Source organism: Raphanus sativus, unplaced genomic scaffold (genome assembly GCF_000801105.2).
Source record: "Raphanus sativus cultivar WK10039 unplaced genomic scaffold, ASM80110v3 Scaffold2102, whole genome shotgun sequence".
Lineage (NCBI taxonomy): Eukaryota > Viridiplantae > Streptophyta > Magnoliopsida > Brassicales > Brassicaceae > Raphanus > Raphanus sativus.
In genome coordinates, this window is record NW_026617411.1 from 1 (window position 1) to 17383 (window position 17383).

General features: G+C 37.7%; 3 protein-coding genes across 6 annotated transcripts; 1 reads left to right on the forward strand and 2 right to left on the reverse strand.

Moving 5' to 3' along the window:
* Positions 1 to 137: 137 nt before the first annotated feature.
* LOC130505215 (uncharacterized) lies at positions 138 to 6410 on the reverse strand. Its single transcript, XM_056999823.1, has 10 exons — positions 4839 to 6410; positions 3992 to 4529; positions 3664 to 3848; positions 2231 to 2722; positions 1973 to 2064; positions 1788 to 1875; positions 1590 to 1704; positions 1337 to 1469; positions 1067 to 1241; positions 138 to 968 (listed from the first exon to the last, which is right to left on the reverse strand). The coding sequence occupies exons 1-10, from the start codon at positions 6315 to 6317 to the stop codon at positions 270 to 272; spliced, it is 3996 nt and encodes a 1331-aa protein (XP_056855803.1). The 5' UTR covers positions 6318 to 6410; the 3' UTR covers positions 138 to 269.
* Positions 6411 to 8797: 2387 nt separating this feature from the next.
* Positions 8798 to 13925, forward strand: LOC108848697 (kinesin-like protein KIN-13A). 4 transcript variants are annotated; one of them, XM_018622124.2, is made up of 14 exons: positions 8798 to 8956; positions 9051 to 9115; positions 9209 to 9450; positions 9710 to 9931; positions 10387 to 10578; positions 10687 to 10788; positions 10921 to 10998; positions 11221 to 11302; positions 11405 to 11567; positions 11848 to 12177; positions 12350 to 12568; positions 12658 to 13285; positions 13378 to 13443; positions 13525 to 13925. In XM_018622124.2, the coding sequence occupies exons 3-14, from the start codon at positions 9247 to 9249 to the stop codon at positions 13705 to 13707; spliced, it is 2469 nt and encodes an 822-aa protein (XP_018477626.1). In that variant the 5' UTR covers positions 8798 to 8956; positions 9051 to 9115; positions 9209 to 9246; the 3' UTR covers positions 13708 to 13925. The 4 variants fall into 4 exon arrangements, with proteins under 4 accessions (XP_018477626.1, XP_018477625.1, XP_018477627.1 ...); XM_018622123.2 differs by having other exon boundaries at positions 9063 to 9115; XM_018622125.2 differs by having other exon boundaries at positions 9076 to 9115.
* Positions 13926 to 15928: 2003 nt separating this feature from the next.
* On the reverse strand, positions 15929 to 17377 carry LOC130505216 (ubiquitin-like-specific protease ESD4). Its single transcript, XM_056999824.1, has 5 exons — positions 17372 to 17377; positions 17150 to 17269; positions 16699 to 16802; positions 16356 to 16428; positions 15929 to 16180 (listed from the first exon to the last, which is right to left on the reverse strand). Exons 1-5 carry the CDS (start codon positions 17372 to 17374, stop codon positions 16118 to 16120), a joined length of 363 nt encoding a protein of 120 aa, XP_056855804.1. The 5' UTR covers positions 17375 to 17377; the 3' UTR covers positions 15929 to 16117.
* Positions 17378 to 17383: the final 6 nt, after the last annotated feature.

Sequence of the window (17383 nt, forward strand, 5' to 3'; positions counted from 1 at the left end):
TACGATAAAATAAAATTAACAGATTTTACTGGAATTTTTCTTTTTTGGAGAACCATAAATAATTTTTCTTTTTTGGCTCAAAATCCTATAGTATTTGAAGAATTGATTTGCCCAAGGATCAATCTTTAGAATTAGGATTCTCCTAAGCAAGCTTAACTAGATAGGAACAAGAACAAGATCAGGTTCTTACACTCGTTTTCAAACATACACAATAGACATTAGTAGTTTAGTTGCAACAAAAGCTATTTATTTCCTGAGTCTCTCTCAGTTTAGTTATCGTCATCAGACATGAAAGTTGGTCTTCTTCTCAGAGACTCCAGCACATCAGCCGATGGTCGACCACTCTGTTTACCTCCTCCAAGGCTCGACCTTAGCTTCGGAACGCTCATTGCGCTCAGTGGCGGCGTTGCAGCTCCACCGTTCACTTCTCTCAGTACCGACCTTGCCGCTTTAGCCGCCATTGCATCTGCAGCCGCAGAAACCACTCTCGATTCCAATCCCGAATCCCTAACATTCTCCTCCCTCGCTGCTGCTGCTGCTGCTGTTGTTGGTTGCTCTGGTTCGCGGCTTCTATGACTTGTCCCGCAGCCAACCCCTTGGTTAGCCATGGACCTTGCCTTTGCAGCCTCGTGCTTCTGCATATCGTAAACCAGCTCTTTCTGAAGCTGTTTATCAGCGATGAGCATTTCTTCTATCTCGTTCTTGTAGTCTTTCAGGAGCACACGGAGGCAGTCCATGAGCGAACCTGTGAGAGGACTGTTCTTGCTCTCCAATAGCCTCTTGAGCTCGATGAAGATTGGAATCGTGTTCTGAATCAACCCTTTTCTAACAGCTTGCGTTATGGCTTTTCCTTTGGCAGCCGCCGCGTTGGAGTCTCCACCTTCTTCTTCCATCTCCACTGTCTCAGACGAAGATCCTCTTGAAACTGATAAACGGATCTCTTTGCACGCCAAGATCTGAAACGCATCCTACACCGCGAGAGCAAATCAGTAAGTGAACTCATCGATGGAGGATGGCAACAGGAAAGGGAAAGGGCTCAACAACTTTCAGCTAAATTGGAAGTTACCTGTAGAACTGACTGACCAGTTACATCTTCTATGTTGAGCATTCCATCAGAAGCAGCTGCGAGGACCTCTGCACATAACTTTGCAAATGTGGCCAGAAGATGTTCTGGAGCCATTTGTTTAAGCAGAGTAACGTAGATCTGCATTCTTTTAGACCTAGCTCTTTCATCATTTCCTCTGTAAAACAATTGCAACAGAAAAGAAAAACACTAAATCATCAAAATGACAAGTTACATATAGAAAATTAACTAGGCTATGTATAACACGAGTACCTGATAGTAAAAGCTTGATCCTTTGTTCTTGATTGCTTAGAATCTGAATTATTGTGGCCATTGTGGGCGTGGCAATCGTTTAACACATAAATAGCTTCCACAAAACTGTTGTAAGCTAAAAGTGGTGCCTTGACTGTAAGCAAAATGGGCATAATATTAATCAAAATACTACCAATCATGTTTATCTGCAAGAAATTAATATAACAGGGTATAAAAGAATGCTTTTCATGTTTGTTCCCACAGAGTTTCATACCTTTAAGAATGTTTCCGAATAAAAAGTCTGCAAGTCGACGTATCTTTTCAGATTCGTCCACAAGAGATAGAAGGAAGCGAAGGAAAAGAACTCCTCTCCACTTCACATAATCTCTCTAAAATCAAAATAACAAAGCCTGCTTATAGCATGGATTTTTCAACAACAGAAAGTGAGGAATCTGTGGAGAATAGCAAATACCTGTAATAACCTTGAGAGAAGTATGAATGTCTGCCTTCTAACAACTTCACAAGGATCCCGAAGACGTTTAGTAATCTTTGGTATGTAACTATATGGGTACACAAACCATCAGTCATGTAACAATTACGTATTTTTAAGATTTGGGAAAAGACTAATGAAATATTAATGTTCTGTGAATAATTTACCACTCAATCATGGCTGTATAGTGTACACAAAAGTCTGTCATCGCCACCACTAGATTGTTACGCAAGGCTGCACAATCACTCTTTTCAAGCTCCTGCAAGAGTAAGCATCAATGAGTTCACATAGGTTAAAATAAACGGCAGAGATAAAGGAACCTGCCATTCACTGAATTTTATTTTCTGAATCTGAAACATAAACTTCCCAGAAATAATCGAAATGATAAGTAGGCGGGGAAATCAGCAAAATGTAAATGAACATACCTGTGCAAAGAGAGGGATATATCTTTTAGCAAGCTTCCCGTCAGCCAAACAAATCTTCGCCATGGTCAACCAAGACTGACTATAGAGAAGAGGAGCTTTTTGCTTCAAGCAAGCATTGGCTTGTGGCAATTTGTTTTTCAGCTTTGAATCTGAATTTCCTGAAGTGATTACAGTATGTAACAACGGAACAATTTTGGTTGTGTCAGCTGAAGGATATATAATGACACAAGATCCAATGGTATATACTGCTGTGATAGCTTTTGATAACTTCTTGGATACAGAATCCAGTTTCTTGCTTCTCCTACTTCCAAGCATTGCTGGTGTGGCGAAAGAAAGATTATTACTGGAGATTCCCTCGATGTATTTCTCAGTGACCTTAGATGCCTTAGATAAAACTTGGTCTACCCATTTCTTGACAAGCACATCCGAGTCCTTCGGGATGCACGCCTTCTTTACGCACAAAGTTTTTAATGCTTTAACATGTGCATCGACCTGCCATTGAATAGCATTGACTAAGATCATGAGACAGATGAACCATATATGGATTAGCGATAAAAGAATATTCCATTCACAAACCAGTGAATAATATAATCTGATGGGTTCAAGCTGGGTTTTAAATAGCGTGTTGCGAACAATGGCGATGAGGTGCTCGACTCTCGCCAAGCGCCATGGCGAGGCAAGTCGATCGCCATGTGTAACACACATGCACAACCGTAATTATATATATTTCTAACTTTGAAGCTATGTTAACCAATTGATAAACACAGTAGAGAGAAACCAAAACATCAATTCCATTGATACCTTAAAAGCTTAAAGCCAAAACACCAATCCAAAAGTACTAAAATCTAAAATGACAGAACTAGAAAACCTAAAACTCTAAAATTTTCGATCCAGAGTTTTGATTCATAAGAAGATATAGTATACGAAAACAGAGATTTAACAGTAAAAGGAAAGAGCTGATGAAGAACTTAGGGGTTGTATAACTATAATACAGAAGACTGGATTAGGTTTGTCTATAGATTATATTAGACACCAGAGCTTACGTATTAAACTAAGTTGGTTTAGTATCAAAATATGTACAAACCAAGTTGGTTTGAGAAGAATCAGTGATGCGTCGCTTCTAACGACTTATAAATAATAGTAAAGCGCTTAATAGCGAGCGCTATGTGTGCCTCGCCTGGCCTTTAGGTGTTAATGCGATGAATACACCGCTACACCTCGCCACGCGCCATGGCGAGGGAGGCGTTCGCTTTTTAAAACCAAGGGTTCAAGCATTCAACAGTTGCACCAAAACCAGGTCCCAGTTACATAGATGTACCGGAAAAAATATATCTATCCGAAGGAATACGTCCAATACAACAGCCAGTATCTTGCTACGCCTTCAAAATTTGATATTATATATTAGATCGAAAAACTATTAATCCAATGATTACCTCAGCAGAATGCAGGTTAAACTTTTCGATTTTCTTCAGCAAATTGTCGGCCAGATCTGCAGCAGGCTCTGGTGGCAGCTGAAGGGAAACATTGGAGATAGTTTGCAAAAGAAAAACTCGATCCCCAGCCCATGTAGAAGAATTACACTCTACACCCTCTTCATCACCTTGTCCATCTGTTCCTTCTGAAAAACCGCATCATCAAAAACACACATTCAAGAACTGGTTTACCTAGGGCAGGAGTTACAATTGAAACCACACTACTAAGAGCGATAACTAGAGATGTAAGCGAGTTAGTTTAGATGCCGTATAATGGAAACTGGCAAACCTTGCGAGTCATTTTTGTCTAGCAACTGCCAATGATGGTGAAGAAACTCCCATTCGACAGACTTTGGAAGATAAACTGACACCTCTGAAAGAAGAAACCAAGCCCCGGCAGGAGCTGTCCATTTATTTATTGGCATTGAACGGTTTAACCAGAGTGATTCAGATTCCTTTATGATGCTCTGCAGCGCAAGGGCAACTCTTGGTTTCAGTTGCTTCTTCTTGCCCAAACTTCCACATATTTTCTTTACCCAAGGAGAAACCTCGCTGTTGCAGAGCTCCCTTAGGAGAACCAAAACTCCTTCTGGAAACAAGGCTTCAATGTCTCTGTCTAGATCTTTTGAGCTAGAGTTCCAGTTGTCTGGGAGAGAAGCACTGCCTTGAGAAAGGGAATTTCCCGCTCGTGATATTCTCTCCAGGACTAGTTCATGAAAGACATTCTCGCATTCTTCTTGGATGCTAGTTTCATTGTCCATGACCATCCGAGGGACAGAATGTAACCATTCAGTGGTCACAATTTCATCTGTACATATTCTGAAGGCCTACAGCGAACAGAAAAAGACAATGATTTACATTACCAAATAAAGAAAAGGGAGCGGAAGACATATGAACAAGTCACTGATATAACCTATATTTAGAAAAAGTTAGACAAGACCTAAGTACTAGCAAATGAAGCAGTTGTTATACATTCCCTCATTCATCCAAATGACTAAGACGCACAATCATTCATTCATTCATTCATTCATATAGAACAATTTGGTCCTCCAAATTTGGTTCTCTTAATTCAGGACAAAGCATACCCGTATCACCCAGTAAGAGAGAAAGAAGACACTGACTCATAGAAAACATACCTCGGAAAGAGCTGAAATTGCAGCCTTTCTTATACTTATGAGCGGGTCAGAACAAGATGTACCCATTGTTTTTAGAATACTAACATCAAAGCAACCACCCAACAGGGATGTCAATTTTGTAACTAGAAGAAGAGCTGCTCTCCTGGTAGCCGCCTTCTCATCCACACATCTCTTCTTCAAAAGGTCAGTTATTCTACCTTTTCCCTCTGAAGTCTCACCACCAGTAAACCCAAGGGCTTGTTTCAAGATCGACCTACTCCTTTCCTCCCCAGACAAAAACCCCACAACTTGAGCCAAGTTGGACAAAGCTCGAGCTCTAATTAAAGCGCTTGAATCTGAACAACGCTGCACTAAGGCATCAAGACAACCTAATCCCCACGAATCTTCCACGCCATTCTCTGAACTAATACTTCCAAAGGGGTTTCCTAATGAACTCACCAACAAAGGTATAAGATCAACAGCCAATATCCTCAAATTAGATTTACCCTGACCCATCTTCATCACAAACTCAACAAACTCTAATTGATCCTCAACCCCCATTGCCTTCACTATCTCCAGTATCGCCTCCACCGCGAATCCACGCGGCTCAGCCTTCTCAGGCGCCTTGTGAACCAGAAACTTAGGCAAATTACAAACAACTTTTTTCAACTCAGAGTTATCTCTAGCCAGACCCATAATCTTCCTCGACACAAACCCTAACGCGAAACTCCTCGCCTGATGCTTCCCCATCAAAAGCAACGGTGTCAAAGACTTCAAAATCTCAGCGGCGGTGAGCGACACATCTCCGTGGTCGGAGCTCAACACTCCCCCCAGAATCCTCCCGCACATTTCCATCAGTTTATCGTAATTCAAAGCCCCTGGATGCTCCAACGCAAGCAAAGGAATCTCGCTCACTGCTTGTACCAAAGACTTCAAGCTATCGGGAAATCGATCCAAATGAACAAAACCTAGAACCGAGCCTAGACGCTCGAGCACTCTGAACACCAGCTTCGCATCGAACCCACCCTCTTCCGTTTCGTCCCCATCTCCACGCCCTAGGTTTCTATCGTTCTTCCTCGAACCACCGCGTCCTCTCTTCTTCTTGTTCCCCTGAGACGATGCTCCCGAATCCTCCCGGAGACGAGGTTTGAGGTATCGTCGAACCGATCCGAGCAGAGAGAGAAACGCGACGGGAGAGAAGAAAGTGAAGACGGGGCAGTTCGTGGAGAGAAGCAGGGAGAGATAGGCCTCGGAGGCTAGAATCGCCAGACGGCCGGATTCGACCGGAGAGTCCATGGCGGCGGAGAAGCAGCGGAGAAAGGACGAAGCCGTGGAGGAGAGGCTGACGTAGAGCCGATTGAGGAGTTCGTCGTCGTCTGTGCTGAGGAGAGACTTGAGATCCGCGACGAGTTCGTGGTAGTGTGATTCATCGTCGCCTGTTCCTCCTCCTTCGATTCCTGCGATGATTCTAGCGAGTAAGAGATTCTCCTCCTCGTCCATGGTGAGTGATACTGAGAGGAATTGGGATTCTTAGGGTTTTATGTAAATAGTTCAAAACGTTTTGGGATTCCCGCGATCTGTGCGTTCTTATCAAAATTCAAAGTGGTGCGAGGAAAATAAAGTGAGGGGCCAATTTAATATTTTGATACAAAGTAGAGCCCTTGTTGTTGTGTAAACTCGGATTCTAGATACAAAATTGACAACTCCTCCAAAACTGTTTACACTTGGGAAAAATGGCTTATTCCTCTACGAACTAGTTGTTCTCGGCTTTTTCACACACGAACTTTTAAGTCATGCCAAAAACCAAACGAATAATAGAATATTGGAAATTCCCTTATGAACTAATTATTTCCAACTTTTTCACACACAAATTTTTAAACTTTGCCAAAAAACACATGAAATACGCTATTTTTTTAATTACATACACAAACTATCAATTTTAAGCTAATTCCCCTAAAATTATAAATTATGTTATTTAAACATTAACTTAGTTTATGACAGGTAGATAGCCGGTTTAATTTAAGTTGATAAAAAAGATAATATATCGGTTTTTTTTTGTCAACTGCTCTTCTTCTTCAAAAATCGTTTTTACTCTTCATCATCAATTGGGAATAAAACTTATTATTTTTTAGAAGATTAAAAGTTTTACATGATATATAAAGAAATAAGAGCAGCAACTACTAATTTACCAATCCACTATGTTACTGCTCTTCTTTTTTTATGCATCATGTAAAACGTTTGATTTTCTACAAAATAATAAATTTTATTTTCAATTTATGATGAAGAGTAAAACAATTTTTAAGAAGAAGAGCACTTGACAAAAAGAAAAGAAAAAGAACAAAATAATGTATTATCCTTTTTATCAACCCAAATTAAACCGGCTATCCACCTGTCATAAACTAAGTTAATATTTAAATAACACAATTTACGATTTTAGAGGAATTAGCTTAAAATTGATAGTTTGTGTATGTAAGTAAAAAAATAGCGTACTTCATGTGGTTTTTGGCAGAGTTTAAAAATTTGTGTGTGAAAAAACTGGAAATAATTAGTTCATAGATGAATACGCAATATTTCCGTTGTTTGAGTGATTTTTGGCATGACTTAAAAGTTTGTGTGTGAAAAAGCCGGGAACAACTAGTTCGTAAGGAAATAAGTCATTTTCCCGTTTACACTTCAAATTCGAATACCTCTCATCATCAAAACGCTTTAGGTTCAAGCAAAAGCTTTTTGATTCAAAACCAAGTAACCCCACACATTTTGTTTTGCTACTTGACACAATCTTATAATAGTTTGTTCTCAGCAAATAAATCAATGCGAACCAAATTGAATTGTTATTATGTGGGATGTGGCAATGGAGTTTTCTTCAAAACCTTCATTATTAGAGGTTTCACATCATAGCTTCACTATTTTGCCACACATTATCATCCAGAAAGTTATGGACCTTATGGTATATGTTTTCCTGATGTGGTTTAATTAGGTCCTTGAACATCTTTAAACAAAGCAAAGCGACTTTTTTTGCCGTGCTATATATAAAGCATAGACCAGATGGTCATTGCTTACTTTTTGTGGGTAGATAGAATCTTTTAGGATAAAAATTAGATAAGATTCTTTAGCTTCCATCAATATAGTATATTAGTATATACAACATTTCCAACTCGAAATAGACTTCAAGAGTTGTGGCAATAATGACTTATAGAAAACTCATTGAGTTGAATAATTTCAATTTTGATTACTGATGTGTATTGATACCACAACCAAAACATGATATCATTATCACAAATTGAATAAAGTGTTCGAAATATTCCAGAAGTGCTCCAGCAGCATGTATTACTTTACCTTATAATCTACTTTATCATTTAATGCAGATCATCTTAAATTTCGAATTGAATATATTTCCTATTACAAATTTTGTGTGTGTGAAAATCAACTTTTTTTATGAATCAACTCGTGGTAATTTAATAGTTAAAAGATTATCTTCTAAGAATTGATCAACCAGTATCGAATCTTTCACATATTTTACAACTTTTTCTATTTCGATGTAAAAAAATCTCATTTTTCTCAACTTTTTGTTTGTTTATTATAATTTATAGATATATCATCCACGTCAATTTATAAGTGCATATTTGAACATAAAAAAACTAACAACTAACATACTATTTATGTAAAGAAAAAACATACTATTTATGTGGATTTTTCTTCTTGAATATATAAATTTATCCACTGTTACTGTAAATCGACTACTTGGGAGTGAACCAATATCAGCATGAAATATGTGAACGAATTTCATCTCCGGAATAATAATAAAATTGTTGAAATTACACAAAACGTGAAAAATGGATGCTGGGCTAAATCATGCAATGTATAAAACGTTGGGACAAATCAAATATTTTATGAAAGTAACGGGGTTGTGATTGGTTACTTAAAAAAATGGGTAGATGTTTCGAATGTTTGTTTCTGTTAATTAATAATAGTACCTTGTCAAATCACCTTGGTCTCTTTCTCTCTGCCTAAGCATCACTTACGGGACAGGCAGACGAAAAAATTGAATCAGATTCCAAAACAATGCGACTCTCTTAGGGGTTCTTCCTCCCATAGATCTGATCGTCTGTCTCCCGAGAAAACTTCAGATCACAGATCAGGTAAATCCTTCCTTGTTGTTGTTTTTTTTCTTTTCATTTCGGTACAGTAACACCTGAGATTCATCTCACATTTTGCACCATTCTCTGATGAAAGCTAAATCCACAGGTTCAAATTTCAGATATCGAAGGGAAAGTGATCAACAGCTTCCTCTCCTCAATGTGAGTTTCCTGTGTAATCGCAATCGATTGCTGATGATGATAGATGGTTTTAACTCTCTCTCTCTCTCTCTGTGGCTTTTGTTTTGGATGAAGAGTTTGTTCTGGCTCCTCAACGAAGATCGCAGCGCCTCATGGGCGGCCATATGCAGCAGCAGACCACCAATGCTGCGACGACGGCGCTGTACGATGGGGCTCTGAACAATGCAGGACCTGGGAATGAGGCTGGGGATGCCGTCATGGCGCGGTGGCTCCAGTCCGCTGGTTTACAGCATCTGGGGTCTCCTGTTGCTTCAGCAGGTGTTGATCAGCGTCATCTCCCCAACCTTCTCATGCAGGTACTAACTAACTTACATATGCTTTATATGGTTTGTTTAGCATGCCCAATTATTAGCTCAATATGCTGTGTGGACATGGCATATATCATTCTTAGTTAGAAAGTTTCGGTATAATTTTTCTGCTACAGCTTCTGAATGTGTGGGAATAGGATTGTTAATTGTGTGTCATTGTCCATTGGGTTCTATACATGTGATCAGCCTATTGGTCATTTTTCCATTTTCAGTGGATAACTCCTTTATGATATATATTTTGTATTAGGGTTATGGAGCACAGACTGCTGAAGAGAAGCAAAGACTTTTTAAATTAATGAGGAATCTTAATTTGAATGGGGAATCTGCTTCTGAGCCGTATACACCCACTGGTCAATCATCAGCAGCTATGGCCTCTTCGGATGGGTTTTATTCACCTGAGTTTAGAGGTGACTTTGGAGCTGGGTTGCTAGATCTTCACGCAATGGATGACACCGAGCTGCTGTCTGAGGTATGTTTGCAAGGGGAAATTAGATCACTGTAACTTTACTATTTTTTTTCCGGTATGTGATCGCATATGGTAGGATCAGGAAAATATTTAAGCTCTATCCTGGCTACTGTTTTTGTTAACATCCCCTTACAATTTTATTTTGACCCTCACCTGCCGGCTACGTATGATTCTTCCCCTATATAATCATCTTTTAGACATCTAAACTTAATCAACATAATTACTACTTTTGTGGAACTTATCATACAGATATTGAAGTTAATTACATGTGCAAGTAATTCATTAAATTAGAGGAGCTTTTGCTATTAAAAGTAGTTGGGAATGTGGTCTGTTGGAAAGGTTTTCTGTTTGGTGGGATTTTGCTTATCATTTCCTGCCTCTTAATGATATTTAGTTTCATCGTAGTAGTTACCAATTCATTCTTTGTGTAAGAAACTCATACTTTATTCACTTTACAGCATGTGATTTCTGAACCGTTTGAGCCATCACCTTTCATGCCAAGTGTCAATCAAGCTTTTGAAGAAGACTTCAGTGTGCCAGCTAACCAGCAACAGCGCCAAGAACAGGACGCTGAACCTTCGAGCCCATTTCCTAGGGGTGAAAAAGAAAGTAGTGGAAGAGAGAACAGTGTAGCCAAAATTAAAGTAGTGGTATGGCATTTCTTTCGATCTCGTTACCTGATTTTCTACTGCTTAGTTGAAATTCAAGCAATGGTCATCATCATTGGAGAACTATACATATTTACATATTTATTTCAGGTAAGGAAGAGACCCTTGAATAAAAAGGAAACCGCTAAAAAGGAGGACGATATCATCTCTGTATCTAATAATTCTTTGACAGTTCACGAGACCAAGTTGAAGGTTCGTGTGTGGTACATTAAAAGATAACGATGACATCCATGATTCAGTTCAACGAGATGAAAGGTCATTGACCCTCTTCATTTTATATTTCTTTTTCTGATATTGAATGAAACTTAATCTTTGTTGGTGCAGGTGGATTTGACTGCATATATGGAAAAACATGAGTTTTGTTTTGACGCTGTTCTGGGTGAGCATGTTTCAAATGACGAGGTAATTTTAATAGCCTTAAGGAATTGAAATCTACCGTCAATCCTAGTAGGAGTGCATTATTGTACTTCAAGATGCAAGATAGCATAGACTAGTTTTAAAATAAACCAACCTTGTGAACTTTAATTATAGTTAACAATTCTGATCAACCACCTTTTTCTAGTTTGATTTCCATTTTAAGCTGAACTATATTTTCTAAAGTTGGTTTACTATTCCTTTAATCAGGTGTATCGGACCACGATAGAGCCAATTATTCCCACGATTTTTCAGAGAACCAAAGCTACCTGTTTTGCATATGGTCAAACAGGTACATAATTGCACTTTTGCTCATGGGAATTACTTCTTAGGTCAATGTTTAATCGTTAATATTATCTTTATGCTTCTGTAACCTTGATAATGTTTTGTTTAGGTAGCGGTAAGACATTCACAATGAAGCCACTGCCTATACGGGCTGTTCAAGATTTAATGAGGATGTTGAGTCAACCAGTATACCGTGATCAGAGGCTTAAGTTGTGGCTCAGTTATTTCGAGATATATGGTGGAAAGCTCTACGATCTTCTCTCCGAGAGAAAGTTAGTGTTTCTTTTTCTGTTCTCATATCTTTTAAATGTTACACACTCACATTTGGTATGATGAGTTGTTTTTTTTTTTGCTTTCGGAAAAATGCCGCTTGATAAAACGTCAACACCTTGACCTGGCACAATAAAATTTCTTGTCTTCATTTGTATGCCATTGGACATTGTAGTTAATAGATTTATACTCTTTTATCAGTCTCCGTACTCTGAATACTGTTTGCTTGAATTACAAATGCATATGAATAGTTGGCTGACTAATTCAGTTGTTGGTGAGCAGGAAACTTTGTATGCGAGAAGACGGTAGACAACAAGTCTGCATTGTTGGCCTGCAAGAGTTTGAAGTTTCGGATATTCAAATTGTAAAGGATTTTATCGACAAAGGGAGTGCTTCAAGGAGCACAGGATCGACTGGCGCCAATGAGGAATCTTCAAGATCACATGCTATTTTGCAGCTTGTTGTCAAAAAGCATGTGGAGGTAAAAGAAACTCGACGAAACAATAATGATAATAACGAATCACGAGGGAAGGTTGTGGGAAAGATTTCTTTCATTGATCTTGCTGGCAGCGAAAGAGGTGCAGACACCACAGACAATGACCGCCAGACAAGGTAAGGTCATCTTTGTCCTCTGGTAAAAGAGTTTTGAGTATTGACCTCTCCATCTATTTAGAATTCAGGTTTAAAATGATTGTTTGGCCTCATGGATAAAGTAAATCTACCTTCTTCCGTCAGGATGACTACTCGTGATCTAAACTGTTCTTTGGACAATGGTTGTCTTTAGGATTGAAGGTGCAGAAATCAACAAGAGTCTTTTAGCTCTCAAAGAATGTATCCGCGCGCTGGACAATGACCAGCTGCATATTCCATTCCGTGGAAGCAAACTAACTGAAGTGCTACGTGACTCATTTGTTGGAAACTCAAGAACTGTGATGATTTCATGCATCTCTCCAAACGAAGGATCATGCGAACATACCCTAAATACATTAAGATACGCCGATCGGTATGTTTTGATGAGCTAACAATCTTTCTAAAACAACTCACGGTTTCATTTCTTGAACTCATGTCTGTAATTTACTAATTCTACAACAGGGTTAAAAGTCTATCTAAAAGTGGAAATAGCAAGAAGGATCAAACTTTTAACCCGTTGCCGCCAGCTAATAAGGATGTTTCTTTGGCTTCTTCTCAACTAGCTTCAAATGATGCAGAAGATGTCTTTGAGCCCCCGCAGGAATATAATGTACAGGAGACATGGAGGAGGGTAGAGAAAGACAGCAGCTACTCTACTTCGGGTATTGAATTCAAGCAGCCAACGAATTACCCATCTTCATATCAGGCCAGCTTTAAAGAGGAAAGTGGAATACCATCGATATCAATGGACAGAGGAAGATCAGATACGAGCAACTCTTTTGGCGGCTCCACTAGTCAAAGGATTCTTCAGTCATCATCTTCTTATCCTCAAGACGCCTCAGATCAGGAAGAAAAAGTGAGGAAGGTATCACCGACTCGTAGGAAAGTTTCCCGGGAGGAAAAACCAGAAAGACATCAAAACTTGTCGAAAAGAGACTCCATCGGTGCGTCTGATGTCCCTGCCACGATAAACTTCAGGCAGCTCAATAGTAGTACTACCAGTCAGAACTCAAGCGACGCTGCTTCAAGGCAATACGAAACAATAACGGAGCCGCCTTCTGTTGATGAAAACATCAGTGCATTGCTTGAGGTAATAACCCATCTGGTTCCAGGAAATGTAATGAATTTGAAGAAATCTGTACTGCGGTTTAATTATAATTTGTTGTTTTTGATCTCTGGCAGGAGGAAGAGGCCTTAATTACAGCACATAGAAAAGAAATCGAGGATACAATGGAGATTGTTCGTGAGGTACAAAATAAAGCAATTCATCAGCTTCTTATTGTATGATCATCTTTTGTGTGTGTTTTAAGATTGGTTTGGGTTGAGCAGGAAATGAAATTACTAGCGGAGGTGGATCGGCCAGGAAGCATGATTGACAACTATGTTACACAGCTGAGCTTTGTCTTGTCCCGTAAAGCAGCTGGGCTCGTAAGCCTTCAAGCCCGTCTTGCTCGGTTCCAACACCGTCTGAAAGAGCAAGAGATCCTTAGTCGGAAGAGAGTTCCTCGCTAGAGAAATGATTGTTAGTAGGGATGGGCGTTCGGATATCTGTTTGGATTTGGAGCAGATATTTTGGATTTTCGGATATTTCGGTATAGAGTTATAGAATCTGTCCGGGTATTTCTGTACTTCGGATCAGAATCAGATACTTATAGTTCGGATTCGGTTGTTTTGGATCGGGTTTTCAGATATTTAAATTTTAAAAGAAAAAAAATTAAAATTTTCATTTCTCAAGTTTCTTATATTTAAAAATATAACTTTCGCTTAACTGATTTTTATTTTTTAATAGATCTAAGTGTTTGTCTTAGCAACGAGGTCGCTTTTGACTAGTGCACCGATTTTAGTTTACGTATTGGATTTTGTCCTTATGAGAAGTTACATATTAGTATTCTAGTGCTTTCTTCTTTTTCTCTTGTGAGAAATTGGATCTAGTTTCAATTTGAGATTATTTTGGTTTCCATTTGCCTCTTTCGGATATGTGTTTTTACAATAGTGAGAGTGGATCTGAACGATCAATCCATATTATCCATCTGATTTTTATTTTGCATTTCAATTTTGTTCCGTATTTTAGCTGAAGCTAATCTGAACAAATTTGAAAAAGTCAATGAAGAAAAAAACTTATTTAGACGATGAGAATTATTGTGTTTTGCTAAAGGTATTGAAAGTCCGTCTGCTATTGTGGGATCGGGAACACCTAATCTACTATAACTAGAAACAAGACCAGTTTGTCATGGCTAATGTGGATGTGATGTTTGTGCTCGCCGGTTTTCGGTGTGGAAAAACTAATATATTTTATAACTGGTTAAGTAATGTTAAATTTTTACTTTAATCAAGTTTTTAAAACAAAAAACAAGTTTTTCAATATTGTGCATTAGTCTAAAATAATTGTTTTTAAAATAATTATTTATGTAAGACATCTACTTCATTTCTTTTGTGTTTTTGTGAATTGGGAGTGTATTTTTGCGTTTTTTGTGAATTGGGGATTGTATTTTTGTGTTTCTGTATTTTTGCGTTTCTAATTTTTGTATTGCATCCGGTTGTTGATGAAACTGAGTAGATATAACGCCAAACCGAGCTAACATTATGTGATGATGAATAATTGAATGTGATTCATGGAAGTATAGCTATGGAACATGGTTTGTCTTGTAGTTAATATTAACTCTTCAACACAAAGTAAAATTAAACCTTGTCGAGACTTTCAATATTCTTTCTCTTAATTGATGTAGTACCTTGTTGACTGACTTCTCACAAAGAAATAGAGCATACAGAGGGGAAAAAATGGACCAGTTCATTACAAACAACTACGGTTTCATTATATCAGCTTCTTCATCTACAATTTCAACAAAGAGAAAAAAAAAACTAAGAGCTTTATGGCTTGGCTTAGTGTTTGACTCTGCTTCTAAAGCTGAACTAGATTATGATCCGTTTGTTTAAAGGCGTGTATAATTTTTGTTTTATATTTTTTTAGAAATTTAATTTTTATGTTTGTGTGTGTTTAGTTATATTTTATGTTGTTTGTGTATAATATTTTTTAAATGATTACACCTATATTAATAGATCATTATGATGTTTTAATAGAATAGATCACCGGTCCATATTTTAGAAACAAAGAAAGTTTTTGAATAATTTTATGGAAAAATAATAAACTAATATTCTACTACATACTTAAAAGCGCTTAATATTATTTTGAACAATATTGTGGAAATATAATAAATTAATAATCACGTATTTGGTCTATATGGAAATGTAGTTTTAATTATACCTTTAATATCGGTGAGTGAATCACACATTCAGGTGAACCTGATAACATTATAAGTGGCTATATTTAACATGTAAATATAGTTAACATAGATGCTATTTATTCGGCTGAACAATTTTTCCATATCAAATTTTACTTTCAAAATTTCATTGTTATTTGATCAAAAAAAATATTTCCTTGATGATGATAGGAAAAAAGAACCAGTCGGTTAATTTGAACCTCTTGATTTTAATATAAAATGAACGGACAACAACAGGAAAGGCTATACAAAATAATAATTCTTTATACGTAAACGATCGTTGTTTTGGTTATCTACCAAAACGTAAAAAAAAAATGTAATTAGTAGATGTGTAATTAGTAGATACATTGGCCCAAATAATGATTGTTAATCATTACATATGTAATGGGTAGTAATGGGCTTGGAGGAAACACTAAAGTTAAGTCCATCACGAAATTAAATGGCATGCATAAAAATCCAGTGGCATAAGTGGTAAATATTAAGAAAAGTTAATGGTTAATTCTAATTTGTACTTCAGTTTTAATAGATCACAAGATGCTTTCACTGCCTAAAAGGAGTAGAAAATTTTAAAGCTTGAACAAATCAACAAAGGAAAGCAAAACAGCACTCCTAAAATTTGACATGCATAATAGCCCACGCTAACTTCAGTCAGCACATAGTCTCAGAATCTCTTTAGCCGTTCTTAGCCGGAAGTATGGCATATGTTCCTGCACCAAAGTAATACAAGGCGTCAACAGTTTTGTATAAAGTCCTGGAACATGCACATGATATAAAATGCTTAAGATATATATACTAATTCCTTAACCAATCCTAGACAACCAGTTAACTCTTTTAATTACAATTTTCTTGTAGCATTGAGGAATCTGGATTCAGATAGCTTACCTGGCTGAAGTATAGCCCCAGCCCTCTACTGAAGAAGTCGATGTACTTAAGCATAAACATTCCACAGTCATACCTGAAGAACATATACATTGCAAAAGAATTTAAAAAAGAATTCAACAACAGAAAGCTAAGAGCATAAACACATAGGCGGTTTGATAAGTTCCAGCCATTCAGACTGCGTTTTGGTGATTAAACTCCCAGAAGGAGCTAGTATTACAACATGCCTGTCATTTCGACACCAAACCATTAAGATCTTCCCAATGAACAGCTACGCTTGTTGATCCCATAACTAGTTTCTATACAAATAATCATAAACATAGCAAGTTCAATGATAGTTACGTACCCATTTTGTTGTTGGGGAAGGTCTTCAACAAATTCCATGTCCCACGAACTCACATCAATGTCTTTTCCACTTTTTTCCTTAGCTTCATCGGTCAAATATTTCGCCTGAAACATACATATCAGTAGCAGCATCAGCTATAGGGACTGCTTTGGTTTAGAATATTTTCACAGTAGTGTTTGATCTAAGAAAGAAATAATAGCTTCTGGCATCTCCGAAATGACCAGGGACAAATTTTAGAATCAACAAATAATGGTAAAAGATAAAACAACATCCACTATGACAGACGCTCACTTCATTTTTATGAGTGAGATCAATTAAGTTGTATGGGAAGACCAGTAGGATAAAGAATAGTACGTTCAATAGATCCAAAGCATCTGATATCCCTCTAGGGACTCCAATCCGTCAGTAGGAGACTAAATAAAGACAATGAGAGTTGGAAATTAAATTATACCAGAGCATTCAAAATCTTGGAATCAACTCCATTTAGTGAATCGAGATACAAGAACTTGCGATCCCTGTTGTTAATAACTGCTAAGGTCCAATGTACACCCCTGTGGATGGGAACAAATATCTGCAGAAGGGCAAATAATGGTTTAAACATAAATAAGTTGGTCTGCATTTGTAGGATTAACAAAAAGAATCTAAAAGTCTAGGTTTTTTCAAAAAACATTACCATGTCACAGTC

Bases quoted from the DNA above. Each gene is read 5' to 3' on its own strand.
- LOC130505215 (XM_056999823.1), bottom strand. From the start codon at position 6,317: ATGGACGAGGAGGAGAATCTCTTACTCGCTAGAATCATCGCAGGAATC. The intron at 4,530-4,838 runs GTATGTTTTCTA...TGTTCGCTGTAG, and splicing joins CAATTTCAGCTCTTTCCGAG to GCCTTCAGAATATGTACAGA. The intron at 1,876-1,972 runs GTAAATTATTCA...GTACCCATATAG, and splicing joins TATACAGCCATGATTGAGTG to TTACATACCAAAGATTACTA.
- LOC108848697 (XM_018622124.2), top strand. From the start codon at position 9,247: ATGGGCGGCCATATGCAGCAGCAGACCACCAATGCTGCGACGACGGCG. The intron at 11,568-11,847 runs GTTAGTGTTTCT...GTTGGTGAGCAG, and splicing joins GATCTTCTCTCCGAGAGAAA to GAAACTTTGTATGCGAGAAG. The intron at 13,286-13,377 runs GTAATAACCCAT...GATCTCTGGCAG, and splicing joins ACATCAGTGCATTGCTTGAG to GAGGAAGAGGCCTTAATTAC.
- LOC130505216 (XM_056999824.1), bottom strand. The intron at 16,803-17,149 runs GTATAATTTAAT...TGTATGTTTCAG, and splicing joins CCAAGATTTTGAATGCTCTG to GCGAAATATTTGACCGATGA. The intron at 16,429-16,698 runs GTACGTAACTAT...TATGTTCTTCAG, and splicing joins CTTCCCCAACAACAAAATGG to GTATGACTGTGGAATGTTTA.